Source organism: Apus apus, chromosome 6 (genome assembly GCF_020740795.1).
Source record: "Apus apus isolate bApuApu2 chromosome 6, bApuApu2.pri.cur, whole genome shotgun sequence".
Taxonomy (NCBI): domain Eukaryota; kingdom Metazoa; phylum Chordata; class Aves; order Apodiformes; family Apodidae; genus Apus; species Apus apus.
Window position 1 is genome coordinate 29,933,897 of NC_067287.1, and position 16,997 is coordinate 29,950,893.

Sequence of the window (16,997 nt, forward strand, 5' to 3'; positions counted from 1 at the left end):
CATGTTTATTGATATAATGTACCAAGTATCTCTTCTGCTTAGAATTACAAGCAGACTCTCTTCCAACTGATTAAATTCAGAAATTCAGATGAACTAGAGAATGCTAGGGGAGGTGGTCTTTAGTCATACAATACATCTTTATTTACCTAGACATAATGAGAACACTGAATAATTTACAACTCTGTTTAAGGTAACTGGAATTTTTAAAGAATCTGCCTGCTTTTTGTAGTGATGTTTTGGATAACCAAGTTTACACAGTGGACCAAAGTAGGTACTAGGTGTAGATTTGCTGGAAGTTAAGCTACATTTCACAGCTTCTCAGGGTTCTGTCTGTGGAAGATAATAGTGAGGCCTTGGGTTAGGAAGACATTTAAAAAAAAAAAAAGTAAATAAGTGCATAGCAGTGAATTGTTTTAGTTAAAGTGTCATTGCAAGCCACATAAAGAGATTTTTCGGAGGCCCATGGGATGATTTACAGGGTGTACTTTCAGAGTTCCTCTTTATATAGCTTTGGAGAAAAAAAAAAAAGGCAAAAATACATGGATGAGATAATTTTCTTTATTCTGAAAGGTTTTTTGCTGTAATGAACAATAATTATACGTTTTAAGTTTTTACTGCCTATGTGCTTGACTTTATGGCGTATGCAGTTTATGTACTATCATGTTGATTCCACTCAAAAAGTTAAGCCTGAGGGTAGTATATGCTCAGGGATCATAGACATTAGAAGTCTCCTATCCCTTCTCTCTGTTATTGAGGTAATTATGAAACTATAGAGGACACATTGTGATGTTGAGGTGTTCAGAGCACAGCCTTCTAAAAGTTCTCAAAGTCACCCATGCCCAGAGGGGTATGAGTGTCCGTAGCTTGCCATGGCCACCTCTTGACTCTCCAGAGCTCTTCCAGGTTGCAGACAGGGTGCATAACTTATTCTGGAGAAATCGTGGAAGTCCAGTGTGTGTGCCTGGTAAAGTTCTGCAGGTCAGTTTGGATGGGATGTGATGCATGGGATGTGAATGTACAGGCTGCACTAATCATGATGCAGTAGAGTTATTGTGCATGCTCCAAGATAAGCAATCAGAATGAAAAGGAGAAAGAGAAGCTTTAGTGTTAAGTTTGTATTTTTAAGATCAAAGTAACAAATCTGCACTGTTGTTTATTCTTGCATAAATAGTGTATGGGTTTCTAACATGTAGGTGAGAATTCTGTTACCTTTCAATGCATCAGTTCCTACAAAGCACAAAGAAAATGTGGTTGAATTGATAGGAGCTTCATGAACACAGTTGCAGCAGACTACGTACTTAGTGAAGTCTCTGTAAGATGGCAGAATGTGTCTAACTGTATGTAATAAGACACAATATTTAAAAAAACCTTAATTTGAGACTAAGGAGTATCAAGTGCTGTAGGAAGGAATTAGGATGTTGTTTTTGAGGTTGTAGGTAAAATTGTCTGATAAAGAATAAGCTGCCTAAGTGCATTGACGTTATGATGCATACTCTCCAAGAACTTCCTGTACAAAACAAGTTAATTTGGATTTATGTCAGCTTCCTCTGGGTGGCTAACCTTTGTGTTCTTCCAAAAAGCTTCTCACTCCAGTTTTCTTTGATTCATGTCGCTTTCTGGGTGCCTGAATACAGGCTTGTAAACAGAAAACAAACCCCAAGACCTGCGTTCATTACTGTTAAGATAAAAACCTTGGTTTGGGAGGGGAAAATACTGATATTGCCAAGCTGATCTGCAGATACTTATACTTCTCAGTTCTCCTCTTTTGAATGTATTTTGCTGAATCTCTCATGTGAATCTCTGGCTTACTAAGAGACAGTTCTGCCCTTTGAGCCTCTAACTCAACTTCAGTGATAAGTTATAAGAATAACTGTCGGGAAACTGGAAGTGTCAGATCTTTTGGTGTACATATAAAAATATTCTCTCTAGGTTCTAACACAGAATGTATTAAAAACTGAAGTATGATACCTCTAGTTGCAATTCCATACTCCTTAGCTAGGGAATTAATGCTAAATTTTCATTTCACAGGACTACCTTATAAAATGGTGTGGTAACTCTGTAATGAAGTCTCCATCAGCTATACACTCCCATAGCCTCTCTGTTGAGTAGGGAAGTTCTGAAATAATACTTTACCTTGGCAGGTCACTTCTTGTAGGAAACTCTGTGTTTACTTTGGCTGTAAGCATGTCTGCTTGCTCTATATAAATTGGTCTAATAACAACCGCAGAATAGAAGCCATTTACCCTTTGCCAGTTAGTTTGGGTTTTAAATTTTTTTTTTGTAAGCACAGGTTATTTTTTTTAACAGGGCCTCTTGAAACAGAAAACCAGGAAAACTACTATTGTAAATACTACTTAGAATTTTTTTTTTTTCCTTTCAGATGAGAACTCTCCAGCCAATTTCTGGGATTCCAAGAACCGGGGAGTGACTGGCACGCAGAAAGGACAAATCGTGTGGCGAATTGAACCTGGCCCTTATTTTATGGAGTGTGAGTACCTATTTATCCAAGGCATATCCAAAGTTAAGCCTGCTTTTGTGTCAAGAAAAGTCAACAGGATGGCTTTTGATACCCTTTTCGTCAATCAGGAATTGATTGTGCTGCTCTGAGGGGCAGTATTTTCCAATGCATTTGCTGGACATCATAAAAATGGGAGTTGAGCTTAGATGAACATTTGTATTCTAGGGATGTTCTTAAGCAACATGTTTCAGTTTAAAGGAGGAAGAGGCTACCTTGTGCAGTGTTGTATAGTATATATGCATTGAAAGATGAAGTCCCTTCCCAAGACGTTTAAAATTTCAGCTGGAGAAACATTAATGGAAAAGGTAATAAGCTAGTAGTCCTTGCTAATGATTGTTAGTATGAAGGTTAGATTTGTCTTTAGGAAGTGCCAGCCTCATGACCACTTGTACCAGGATTTCTCAGCTGAAGTTTTGTTGTGCTGTGAAATCCACTAGGCAGTTTTGAAGTATTGAAAGTCTCTGTATGACTGGAGGAAAAAGTCTGCAGTTAAACTCCGTGATGAGTATTGGTAGCCAAGCTTCAAATCATAGAGCTATGCTGCTCCCTTAGGCAGCCAGGATTTATGGGAAGCTAGGCTACTCTGCTATGTGGTTTTTAAAATTATTATTATTTCCTTCTACGTTTTGTTGTTGTTGATTTTCCTCTTTTCTTTTTGTTGAAAATGAGCTGTCTTACCATCTAAAGTGTATGATCCCCTAAAGATTTGATGTCCTATTCCTTGTGTCTGAGCTTGCTGGAACTTCTGATATGCCAGTGGCAATCAGTCCCAAAAGAGCTGTGAGCTGCTTTACCTCCTGTTTAGCCTCAAAGCAATGAATCTTCCTTCATAAAGTAAAAAACAAACCAAACCAAACAAAAAACCAGCAAAAAACCCCACCTCCCACTCTGTTACTTCACTGTACACTGCGGTGCTGAGCACTGTAGGTCTTGACTTTTTTTCTTCTAATTAACTGATATAACAGCAATACATGTATTTCAAGAAGTGTTGTATACTCTATACTATAAATAGTTTTTAAAACTTCTCGTTTCTGGAACTCATCATCGAATCTTGCCAAGTTGGCCTGTGCACTATGCAGCACATTTCTTTAACCAAAACAAAACAAAAGGGCAAGCTTTAGTAGGGTAAAATTTAATTCAGTTTCAGGAGTTCATTACAGGAAAAATGACTGAACTGAAGATGAAAATCAGGAAAATAATAAAGATCAAGATAATTAACTTTCCTGGTGCCAAAGATAATGGTATATTAAAGCAGATTAAAACTGATATTAGAAGAACTTAGTGCCTCATCTTGTACAACTGTTCTGTCAGTGTTGTTGCCAATATGGGGAATTTGTCTTGAAGGATGTTTGTATCTTTTAGCTGATTGTGTGTTGCTCCATAATATCTGGAGATGAGGCTCTTAAACAGTATTTTTAGTTCATGTGAGTAACCGAGGCGAATGACTCAAGAAACAGTAGTTTTCACATACAATCTGCTGCAGCTGACTTGGCACTTTACAATTAACTGCACTTCGCAACCAACTGATACAAAGAGCACAGGATATGTATTTTTCGCTTGTGGTTAGCTTTACTAACAAACAGTTCTGCTGCCATAGAGTGAACAAGAGACCAGCAACTACGCAGCAGCAGAGAACTGTAAAGAGGAATGTTTATGAGCATATGTTGCTGTATCACATAGTATGGCAGATAAATATGTCACCACTTGTGACACTTGTGTTTCCAGTGAGAGGCCAAAAGTTCCAGTGAGGCATTGCATGGAATTTCTGATTCCACTTTTTGAACCAGAAGGCTCCACAGATAGCATGACCAAGTTGCCAGGTACAGCCACGGTGGAGTTGCCTCTGCTGGGCAGTGCCAGGCTGGGTGTGGGCAGAGCTCTGCTGTTGGGTTTCTTACCATGCTCTGCAGCCTGTGCCAGCCACAGAGGTGAGCTTAGCTCACCTGATAGCCTCTTTTTCCTGCCATGGTGCTGATACAATTTGTACTCTCAGCATAGCACTGCACCTGATGCCACTGTCATAGCAAGAGAGCAAGAAGGGGAGGCAAATGGTGTGGCTAACATCCCCAGTAAATATATGCCTGGTCACTGAAGTTGAAGTATCTCTGATGCTTTAATCTGCCATTTTTTTCAAAATTTTATGAAGAACTCTACACTTTTAGATTCTTTGTGAGTTGAAATATCCTTGCTAAGAAGCAATGATGATACCTGTTAACAGAGTTACACTAAATAATGACAGTAAGTCTTTAGGATTTACAGGCAAAACTGGACTGAAGTTTTCTGTCTTTTTGGCAAGAAGAGGTATGGAAGTTCCTAATGTTGAATGATGAGTTGAGATCAGTCAGCATGCACATCATTCCAAAGGCTTTGGTTGTGGTTTTTCATTTGCGGTGTCAGAGCTTAGGGACATTATGTCTCTTTTCACCAGTAATGTAACATCTCTGTAGGGCAAAGTGCAGAGAATGATAGCATTGCTAACAAGCCATATGCAAACAAATCTCATTCAGAAGGAGTATTTCCGTTTTAATTTCATGAATGGTAATGGGAGTCAGCTGGATTTGGCCTAAGATTCCCTCTGCAATCCTCAGATTTGTATATTTTAAGAAAAGCATTTTATCTGTTAATTCGGGAGACTGTTTTTCCATGATCATAATTGTAAATTCAGTAGTAGTTTCACTGAGGTCTGTGGAATTTATGCTTATGTTTAAAGGTAGGTCTTGGATAAGCATTTTCTGAATTTTTCATTGCTGTATCTTGTAACTCATTTTTTCAGTTGTTCCCTTTGTTCCTCTTAAAATCCTTCTTCTCTATGCATTCAGCATCTCCTACTTCCCGAGCAGGTAATATGTAAAGGCATAGTTTGCCATCTGCTCTATTGAGATCAAGCACCCCGCAGAAAGAAAGGCAGGGAGAGTCTCATAATCATGCTAAAAACAGACATTAATTCCCCCCAAAGCATGCTAAGTTAGCAAAACAAGGATGATAAAAGAAAACTCTCACTTGCTTTAGACAAAAATCAATAGAATAAATTCTGGAGATTGTACCTTGGGAAGGGAGAATCAAAGGAATCAACACTGAGAAAATGTGAACTTAATGTATTCCAGAAATACGGCAGCCTCGGTGAGGAGTGGCTGAGGAAGGATTGGGGGGAAGAGTATGCAAATGAGAAAGTAAATGCTTGCCAAGTGAGAAGTCAGCTTGCCATCAGGAACAGCTGTTGTCCTTAAGCTGTCACCTAGTGGCAAAGTGAGTAGCTCTGAACTGCAGAGCCAACCAGTGCAGAGGCAGGAGCTCCTCTTTCTTTTCCCTGGGGAAAGAACAACAGTGCCATGTTAGCATGAAAGGGAACTCTTGTCACTTTAGAGATTCAAGAAGGTGAATTTGAGCATCGGTGTGCTCCAGATGTTGGTTTTTTTTTTTAATTTGTCACATAGTAGAGGTAGCTTTAAGGTATCCTGCTCTGAGGCCTGCTAAAATGTGGGGAAGGAAGACTCCCTAGACAGCTGTGCTGGTTTGTTCTGGTGGGTTTTTGTGGTAGTGGGCGACAGGCCCCAGGGGTGGCTCCAGTAAGAAGCTGAGAAGCTCTCCTGCCCCAAAACCAGCCAAGGAGCCATCAGAGGGACAATAGATGGGCCTCTGCCATTAACATACGAAAGAACTGAGGTAAGAGCTGAGCAGAGGAGCACTTAGGAAAAAAAAGAAGCTGAGCTGGAGAGGTGAAAGGCAGTACTGGGATGAAGATCTCGAGGTTGGTGAGGAAGAAGGTGCCCAAGCAGAAGTTTCCCTGAAACCTGTGGCGAGATGGCAGCTGTCCCCCTGCATCCATGGAGCAAGGTGGTGGAACATTCCCTGAAGGCACCAGGAGGGGTGAACTTGGGCAGTGGTCTCAGATTTTGTGGCCAGTGGACTCAGATTATGCAGCTTTGGAAGACCCCGGCGCCAGGGGAGGGACTGTTCCTGAAGCAGCCCATGACTCTGTGGGAAGCCCAGGCTGGAGAAGCTCCTGATTCGTGGGAAGGACTCATGAAGGAGAGGTTTGTGGAGGACTCTCTCCCGTGGGAGGGATCCCCTGGGGAAGCAGGGAAGTACTGTGAGGAATCCTTCCTGAGAAGGAAGGAGCAGCAGGAACCACCAGCCTGTGAAGTGACTCTAAACCCCATCCCCCTGTGCTGCTGGGGGGAAGGAGGGAGAGAGACAGGGAACAAAGGGATTTGGGCCTGGGAAGAAGGGAGGGGTGGGGGGAACGTATGAAAGCACTGCTTTTTGTGTTGTCTGTGTCCTGTGTGCATCTGATTAGGATGACATTAAATGATTATTTTTTTTCCCAAGTTCAGTCTGTTTTGCCTAGGACCTTAATTGGTGAAGAGCCTTCCTTGGCCTTTGTCTCGACCCGTGAGGTTCTGGTTGGCCTTTGTCCTCCCCATCCCAGTGTGTGTGTGTGGGGGGAGTTGAGTGAGTGGCCATAGGGCTGGTTCTTGGTTGTCGTGTTAGGCCCAAACCACCACAACGGCCCCCTCAAGTTTGCTGTGTAAACTACAGAAGGATTGCTAAATGTGGCCCCAGCTCTACAAACAGTTTTCATCCTTCTCCTGTAAAAGGAAAGAGCAAGTTCAAGGATTGTTGTTCTGAAGAAGTGTTAACAGTGTGAAGGTGCAACACAGATTAATGCTTTCGTGTTTGGTATGGTCACCTGGTATTAAGTGTGACATCAGGACCTGAAGTAGGTCAGGACCTTTAGTCTGTGGTGCAAGAGAGGCTGCAGTTGCCCCAGGAGTGATTTGAGTTGGCAGTGTGTTTGTTTCTCAGGGTGTAGAAGTCTGAGAGGTCCCTTTGGGGCATTGTGGTGGAACAGAGATGATGGGATTCCTTGTGGAGAACAGAACTAGCAGGAAGATGGAGTGAAATGATCCATGAAAACGCTGGTGATAGAAAAAGGAGGTGCAATGAAGTTTGAGTTTTATGAAAACTAGTTGATATAAGCTGCTGCTCATTTGTAAATGGTGGCTTCTGAGTAATTTTTCTGCAACATGAGGAAGGAGAGGTCATGTTGGAGGTGCCACAGGAGGGAGGGGCCTGTCCACACCACAGGTAACTGGTGCTTATGTAGTTCCATATGCAAGGTCCCCAGAAGTTAAAAGCTATATGTATTTGAGTAAGTAAAACAGGCGAGGGGCTACTTTCTGCTGCTAGGAGCAAGTGACATAGTGTGGCTTGTGCCCCTGCAGCCAACCCTTCCCCCTGTGTCAGGGATGCTCAGTCACTGTTCATCAGTGTGGATGGTTGTGTGCTCGTACTTCAGGCCCTGCCATGGTCCTGCCTGGCTTATTAGTGAGGCACAGGCCAAGAGCCTCCATTGAGACTGGATTGGACTTTTACTTATAGGTTATAGTCTTGGTCCCATGAGTATTAATTACATTATCCACAAGAAACACCTTCACCTACTTTAGTGTAATGTCTTTGTTATTATTTATAACAGTTGATGTCATGGTCATTACTGTGAATAGAAAAGAAATACATTGCTTTACATATAATTTCTTTACCGATGCTGCAGCTTTATGTCTTGAACAGTGGCAACTGTTGGGATTCATCCAGAGACTGCCAGTCTTGTCACATCAGTCAATTCCAAATCACCCTTGGAATGTTTTTGGTTAAATTACTTCTGGTGCCACAGTGTGATTCTGAGATGCAGTGACTGCACCGATGCTGCCTGTAAACTTGAAATGTTAGGGGCATGAGCAGGCTATGAGATACCATCCAAAAAGTGGTAAGAGATGTATTTGCATTACACAGATAATGTGTTACAAGTGGAGTTTTTTTGTGGAGGTCTGTTTTCAGTCCCCATTTTCATGAAAGTATAGCTTCTGCAAAAATATTGTATTGAGACTGAAAACACCATACTTTGTACTTAGCAAAGCTCCCTGTTTTGTTAATAGAGCTAATACATACTGAAGGGGGGAAAAAAAAAATCAGTTTAATAATTGAGCTTTATTTGATTTTTAGCTTCTATGGGTTGCTGTAGCTGAGAGTTATTACTAGAGATGTGAGTACAGTTTTGTATTTTTAGTGGTTTTGACCAAAATGGTCAATGTTAATGAATGTTCTATCAATGTAGTCCATTACTCCTATCCAGTCTTTATATTTTTCGACCATTTAAATGAAATTCTCTGAAGGTCATGATTTTCTCACATGGAATTGTTCTGAGCCTGGAACACTTGTCTGTTGTAGTTCCCTGCAAACGGCGCCCTTTTGGTGATCTGTCTGGGGACTCAGGGTTATTGTCCCTACTCTATTTATAAACACATTCACTGGGTGAGAAATACTTACATTATTCTTCTGCTATTTATATCAGTTGTATCACAAATAACTGAAACAGGATCAGGTCTTGTATTTTTTTACATTTGTGGCAAGCCTTGTTGACTTCCTTAAGGGCATAATAACCCCCATGTTTTGTTTTAGAGCTTAGTGCTTTGCCAAACTGGAATATAAAAGGCAGTGCTCAAATAGGAATGTCTCAGAATGATGACAAAGTCAGTGAGGCTGGCAGGGATGGGTAGGCTTTGTTATCTGAACAACCATTTGTCCAAGTAGTTTCCTTTGAAGCAGGTTAGATGAAAGAAGACCACTGGGACATAAATATTTTGTTATTGATCCTAGTTTATATTAAAAGCTTTCGGTAAGTCTGTTAAGTCACTTTCTAGGTTGTTTTGTTGGTTTGTTTTTATAATTCCTTCTGTAAAATAAATTCTACGGTACGCCTGCTGAGGGAGATGGCAAGTACCCAGAGGCAGCCAGCTTTGGCACTTGGGTTCTGCTGGTGTTTGCTACCCTGTGCTGTTCCCACTAGGAACTAATAGAAAATGTACATGGTTAAAGTGATCAGAGACAATGCTCAATGTCCAAACAAAAAGGCTGAGTTCACTGAACTGTCATGCTAAGGAAAAAAATATTCAACTGACAGGACATTAGTCGTCTATGAGGTGTTTGGGTTAAGCTGGGAAAAACTGGGGTTTAATTCAGTGCCTTTTCCTTGGATTGCATCTTCCTTCATATCTTTGTAAAGCCTGAATGTGAGTGACTTGATTTGTTCTGGTGACAAAGTTGTCTTAAATAAGTTTCGCGGAACATGCTCTCCTATTTTTCAGATGAGTTGACATGATGTTAGCTGTTGGAGAGCACACATTTCGATCTGCAGAGAGCCATGGATTCAGCCCAAGTCACTCTGGCATCTTGGTGTGGTGTCCAGGAAGTATTAGCTGCTGTGCAGGTTCCATATAGTTAACTGGGAGCACTGTTTTCTTCTTCTAGAGGTGTCTTTACCCATCCCTTCTCAATGGAATGTAGAGTGATCCCACCTCCAATATTGGGGTTTCATCTGACTAGAGTCTATCTGGAGTAAACTGTGCTTACAGTGAACACATTGCTTTTCCTGAATTATCAGTCTCCTGGAAAGAATGCATTCTTCTATAATTATGTCCATGTCTTTACATCTGTACTTGTGTATTCCAAGTTTATGTATCCTGAGTATCTTTCTATCCTTAAGCAGTTTTTTGATGGGCAAAAATGAAGTATTAAAGGCAGTAAAAAGGTAAAGTGGGGGACTTTGGGGAGTTAATGATGATTTAAAAGCAAGCTATTATTAGATGTAAGCTGTATTATTGAAGAGATAAGAGTGTATGGTCCATAGAGGGTAGTATAGTGCTATAATTTCATGCACGAGTTCTTTTGAAATGAAAATATCAATGCTTGAGTCCCAGAAACCTTTGTTAATTCCAACACCTTTATGTAACAGACCTGAGCTATAAAATGATGGTTATAAAATGGTAACAGTTGTTGGCTTTTAAAGAAGGGGATTATGGTTTTACAGAGTGTTCAGATTAATTAACATATATATCAGTTTTTATATGACCACGTGATAACTTTTAAAGAATTATAGATACTGCAGTTCCATTTTTGTCTCATTTTCAAATTAAAAAATAATTTCTTTTGGTCTGTATGATGTCTGGAAGAATGTCAGTGATAATGGGGCGTGTGTGGTATCAAGAACACAGTGTTAGGTACAGTAATTTTTTTTCCTCATGAATGAAAATACTTTTTTTCTGAAATGTCATGTTTTTCTTTAATAAAACAGCAAGCAGGCCTGTGATCAGGTAGAGATGCCTTTCCCTTGCTGGATTTATTGCTGTTAACTTTTTCATTACAGGTCATGTATAAAGCTAGCTAATTAGCTCGTTGAGGTAAGCAGTAGCAGGAAAGAAAGAAGTGCAAGTTTCCCCCTAGGGGAAGTACAAGATGCAAAGTGGCAGGGGCAACGAAAGAAACTGGCAAGACTCTGTAGGTGACACTTGCTGTTGTGCAGTTTGTTGTATGCAACAGTTCAGAGGATGTCTGTGTGTTAATACAGTATTGCATGCAATTCTAAACATTCAACTCCCATTTGCAGATAATTGAACTTACTGTTTCTGAAGAGGTCTGTTTGTTTAGTTGGCATTATTTATAGGTAGTAGGCTGAGATATATCTCTGGCTGTTCCTGACAGAACACCTGTTTTCAATATATCTGGAGCTCTGGAATCCATGTTAAGAAAATAATAGTATCATTAACATTTTTTCTGATAACACAGTACAAGCAATGTCAAAAAGCTACCTCCACAGCTGTTTTGAACTGGCATGTTTCCTCTGAGATTTCTTTTCCTGTCAAGTATTTACTGCAGTTTCTATCATTATTAACCATGAAATAAATTACTTAGTGCTCTCTGGTCCTATGAGGGTTTTGTATTTTTCTTATATACAAGATCCAGTCTTGCAAACTGTTACTCACTTAGGCACTGTCTGCATGCTTGTGGTGGGTAGCCCATTTTACTATTTCAAGCACAGCTTCTCTTTTGTTAGTCACTTTGACACAATGCTAACAGCAGGTCTGCTGTTCCTGTGTATAGTGCTGTATAAAGCTCAAAACAAATTCTGCTTCTGTTGGGAAGTGGGTGAAAAAGTCCTCACATTGTGTTTTTAAGTGCTCTGCTTTTTTTAATTATTTCTAGAAATTAGTCTGGAAGATAATTTTTTTATATGTTTATATGAAAGAAGTAGTCAGATCTATTTCTTGAATAAAACGTTGTCTTCTTGGACCAGCCACATACAGGCATTGCAGAAGTACTGTATGCTCATAGAAATCATTGGGAGAAAGAAATCTGAGGATCCAAAGCTTGTAGGATTGCATTTCAGCCTTCCAGGGAATGTACATGTTGGTGCAGTGAGGAACATACGTAAAACTGCTGTTCCCCATCATGTTATTGACATTCTGTGGATAGAAGCAGCCGCTGATAGCATTTTTGTGACTAGGTTCTTTTCAGAAGTGATTAATTGGGAGAAGGTAGTGGGTAACAACAGTGAATAAACAGCAGCTCCAGAAAATCTCCAAAAATGAAGTTTGGATTGCAATAAAGCTGAGCAGTGTTGCTGGGAAGCAGGTCTTGGTAAAATAGTTCATTGTCTTACCCTGCTTTCATGTAGTCATAATATGTTCACAGTCTGATTAAGAGATGCTCAAGACTTGAAACCTGGTTACTTAATATGTGTTTTACACTGGAATGTCCAGCACTTGGTATAAATCCTGCCACCTTTTCCAAGTGCTGAAAGTCCAATTTTACAGGAGTTAGGAATTCTTGTGTGTCCATTTGGATATAAGTATTGTTCATAGGTCAACAGAACTGCTCAGTTTAGGAAGAACTTGCAGGTCCAGGACCCGTAATTTTTAGGTCTGATAAGCTTTTGTATGTGATAAATCTGTTTGAATTTCAAATTTTGCTATAAATCTTATGGTAAATAGAGCATGTTTTGACTCTGTGTGTGCACTCAGCTGTGGAGAGGAGGAAGTGAGACCAGCAGCTTCACCTCTGAAGTCCCTGGAGGCACCGTCAGCCAGATGTTTTCCTTTGAAGGATAGTTCTGAGGTGCCTCCTCTTTGTTCTGGGCAGTAGATAGTAAATAAATGCTGACCTATAACTGCAGCAAACTTAAATAATCCTTTTTTGGCTGAGCAGACTTGCAGGATGGATTTCTGATTCTTCTGAGTAGGGATAAGCTGATACTTTAACTCCCAGTAATGAAGTACCTCAGCCCTCAAGGAATCATGCTTCATGTCTCAAAGCCTTATATAGAACATTACAGGTTTGTATTTTAGAACTACTGACATATTGGTGTACCAAGTCAGAGGAATTGAACTTTCATGCCTGTCCTCTCATTGTCTGAACTGGCTGCCATAATTTCTGTCTGCCTGTGGCCATTTCTGTACCCAGAAGTAAACCCTCATCAACCTCACACAGAAGAGTTACCCGATGGAGAAGGAAAACAGAGAGATTGTTCCAGATAGGGAAAATTCCACAGGATCAAGGACAACCATAATTATAGCTCTTCTGCTGGGCTGGAAGAATGCAGTGGAACAGCAGCAGAGGTCAGGATTTGGTTAAACATAACACTCTTTTGTTGAGAGTAAATGCATTTTAGCAAACAAAACTTTATTCATTCGGACCAGAAACATGGTCCCATGGTTCACCTTTCTTGTGTTCTAATATAAAGGCTTCAGGCTTCCCTCGGGTGTGTCGTGCAACTTCTTCCAGAGTCTAACAAAGACTAAACCTAGTAGCAAGGGTCTTTCTAACCCTTTTTCATAGCTGATTATATTGAAATAGCTGCAGTATTAGGTATGTTACTTTTTTCCCTGTTAAGTAATGGAACTCTCAGCACATAAAAGGGAGATAACCAGATACTCTGTTGTTTCTTTCCTGTTGAACTGTTTCTGAAGACAGGTAATTGAATCATGGATTGTACTCAGAATGAGCTTTCAAGAGTACACTGAAGAGCATTTTAATGGCTTTCCACCATGTTAAGCCATACTTGCATCTCCACTCCCACGACAATGCCAGAGCACCTCTAGGGCTGATGCAGAATCCAAACCTTTAAGAGCTTGCATTTTAGAGTATTTTGTCTCATCCTCCAGTTGAGTCTATTTATTCTCTTTTACCAGTATCAAGGTATCAGAATTAATGGAACAGATAAAAACAACTGAAGATCTGTATAGGATGATTTAGTAACCTAGGCACAGCCAAATAATATTAATTTTGATATTGCTGACATCAGAATAAAAGGCTTGTAGGCCATGTGTCCTGCACCTTGACATCAACTTGCTATGTAACCTGTGATGAGGAGCTGTAATGCATTTCTTGGAGATATAAGCATAGGAGCATCTTGTAAGACCATGGGAATGGTCACCCCAACCCTGTCCCCCATTCCGCTTTGGTGAGGGTGATGGTGAGTTACTGTGCATAGGTCTGGAGTCCATAAGTCAGCATTCATTTTGTTTAGGGGAGAAAGGGTTGCAAAGAGTGCAAAAAGCAGTTATCTTACAGCAAGTAGGATTGTATTATTATACAGGCAAATGTATCCTGAGTCTCTGCCTTTATTCTCTGCAGTCCTGCCTTTGGCTGCAAGTGAGTGGTGAGGCACTTGTAGCTTCCCTGTTCTCTGTGCCCTTGCCTAGAGTAAGGAAAAAGGCAAGGCATGTTGCCTTGCTGCAGCTGCTGCTCAAGAGCTCAGGGCACCTTGCACGTGTTCACCTGGGCTGTTCTCCCTTCTATCACGGTTACTAGAGGGATGAGTAGCTCTTTTGAGAATTATTGCTTCCATGTGAAAAAAAAAAAACAACCCAAAGTGTTCAAACTGCCTAAAAGGCATGCCACCTTTGAATTCATAATGACAGCATAATATATGTTAATGCATTCATCCCAATATGCTAGTTTCTATTTGAGTAGCAAAAAAAGCAGTTTATTTAACTATTTCAGAGATGTGCCACCTCTGTGTGTAAGGCTTTACAGAGGGGTCCATTTTCATATGGTTAAGAATAAAACATACAATTTTTTAATTATTTTTCAGCTTACAAATCTGCTGAAAAATAATAACTCACATTATAACCCTACTATGTTGAAATGAACTTGTCTTCAGAGATGCATGAAGATCTCATTTCCTTCCCTATAGACCCATACAAAACATACAGAACTGGCTTTGTTTGAATTGTGGCTTGTGAATACTTAGACAATTTTTACCCAGTCATGACCAAGGACATTTTGTAAGAGCTGGAAAAATGAGCTGCTGTTTTTTTACCAACTGAGTAGAAATATAGCTACAATTAACAATTAAAAAAAAAAAAAAGAAAAAGAAGGAAATATTTGCCAGCTCTTTAGGTAAAAACTCTGTTCAGACTTTCTTTGGGATAGGTTTCCAATTTTCTACAGGTTGAGAGAAAATACATTTCAGTTACAGTTTGTGTGCTTTTACAATGAAGACATATTGGGGAACTGCCCGAAGTTGAACTCTGTGAACAGAAGTGAACTGTGACTCCTTGTATGCATGTGTCCCTTTCATTGCTCCCCTTGTGCATAGGGCTGGTCAGGGAGGGTTTAATGCGATTTTTGTTTTGTTTTCCAGCTGAAATAAAAATCTGTTTTAAATACTATCATGGTGTTAGTGGAGCCCTCCGAGCTACTACTCCATGTATCACTGTGAAAAACCCTGCTGTGATGGTAAGTTTAGCTTTTTTTGTTCATTGTATTTGTATAAGATGATAATATTAGCTGTCAGACAAACCTATCAGTAAAAGTTTCATAGTTTTACCATTAACTGCAGTTTTTGTAAGTTTATATTGCCTGACAAGAATAATTAAAATTGAGAGATTGCATGTCAGATCTGACTATGAATAGTATTGTTTCACAGCTCACAGCAAGCATATAAACTCTGAACATTTTACAGAAGCAAGTGTGTTACAGTTAATGAGCTTGACGGGCACTGTTTTACATCAATTTAAAAACTACAGGCTGTAAGATAACCTGACTTCTAAAAAATTAGAAAATGCATCTCAAAGTAACCCTTAAAATGGGCTATGTGCTACACTGCATTGTTACTGAGAAGCAGAATGATTATGTTGGATGGAGAAACCATTTGAACTTGTGCGTTTCCTTAACCTTGTCATACTATCCAACACTTTTAAGATTCATTGTGCAAAGGGGCATCTGAACTTCTGTCTTCATGCGTTTCTTTAGTTAGGAGCTACCTGAAGACCTGTCTTTCAGAGTCACTGTTCAAGCTTGGGGGGTTAATGGACTCTTGCTCTTGGAATTTCTTTCCTTTGAAAGGTAGCACAGGGTCCTGGGTATTCTACAGAATTTACACTCCTGCTAGATGGTGTAATTTTATGTAAACTTTTTTGTTTGCACTAACTGTGCAGATTTCCAGTAGTAGTGAGCTGTTGGTTTCCCTGGTGAGAATGTCATATTACAGCTCAGATGTGACTTCCTAAAAATAGCCCATTGGGTTACTTATATGTAAGTATAGGTATTATTATATTTAAATACCTATTAGTATATTTAAATACCTTACACCATTTTCATGGTTTTGGTGTTAAGCTTAAGCACAGTGTGCTTAACAGAGTATACCTCCTTCTCTTGGCATGGCCTCTTGGTTGTGTCTCTTGCTACGGAAATGCTGTTCATGGAAGTGGTTAAGAGACTCACAGTATGCCCACTGTCTTTTTTTAAGCTGCAGTAAGGTACCTGCTTACTTGGATCATTCTGTGTTTCCACATTACAAGGTTTGGTGGAAGACGTGTTTCTGGTTTTCCTCAATGTGGTGGCATATCTCACCAGACATTTCAGGCCATCTTATTTTTGTATAAGCAGCTAACATTCATCCTGTTGTGTTAATTTGAACCAGTGGAAATGCGAGGGCTGATCTAGCAGTGAGAAACACTGTGTTACAGAAGGAAAGGTAGCCTTGGCAATGCAGAAATTTGAGCTTGTATGCTGCAATGAAATAATTGTGCTTGGCAGAGAAAAACTGAAATTGCTGCTCTGGTCATAATGGAACAGGAAAAGGGTATATACCAATACCATGGAAGTGCTAGGAAGCTCTGTTACAATTAATTTTATTATAGCTGAATGGCTGGCAGATCCTGTTTTCTATAGAATGAAGTAATGATTAGCAATGTAAAAAATATTATTCAGAGTCAGTGATGTAGCAGAAAAGCAGGTATAGAATGAGGAATGCTTTTTTTTGTTGACGAATAATGTTTTTAACAAGAAAACAGTGCATCTTAGAATAAGCCCAGAGAATCTGTCTGTAGATGAGGGGACACTGATCCAGCTGGAATTAACCCTTTGCTTAGTCAAACTCTCATAATTTGACTACCAGCTGTCAAGACTTATGTGTGCATATAAATTAATTGGTGTAATGATGTCATGCTGGGTGGGAAAGTGATGGTTTCAAGCACTCTGGTGAGAAACATCTTAACCCTGAGAACAGGGGTGTATCATGAAGCCAGCAGTGAGGGAAGGGAATGTGCTGGTTGGTGAGCAGCAGAGCTGGCACGGAGTGTTCCCTCACAAGACCTCTGAGGCCCACAGGGACATCAGGCATCTGTGTCATCACTGGCTC

At 40.1% G+C, this 16,997-nt stretch overlaps 1 protein-coding gene across 3 annotated transcripts in view; it reads left to right on the forward strand.

The window, feature by feature from the left end:
• Positions 1 to 16,997, forward strand: part of HECW2 (HECT, C2 and WW domain containing E3 ubiquitin protein ligase 2) — a 153,741-nt gene that overhangs the window by 77,703 nt on the left and 59,041 nt on the right. For all 3 annotated transcript variants that reach the window (XM_051622827.1, XM_051622829.1, XM_051622828.1), the window contains 2 exons: positions 2,381 to 2,488; positions 14,997 to 15,091. In XM_051622827.1, coding sequence (XP_051478787.1) covers positions 2,381 to 2,488; positions 14,997 to 15,091 — 203 coding nt within the window. The remainder of the gene's footprint in view (positions 1 to 2,380; positions 2,489 to 14,996; positions 15,092 to 16,997) is intronic.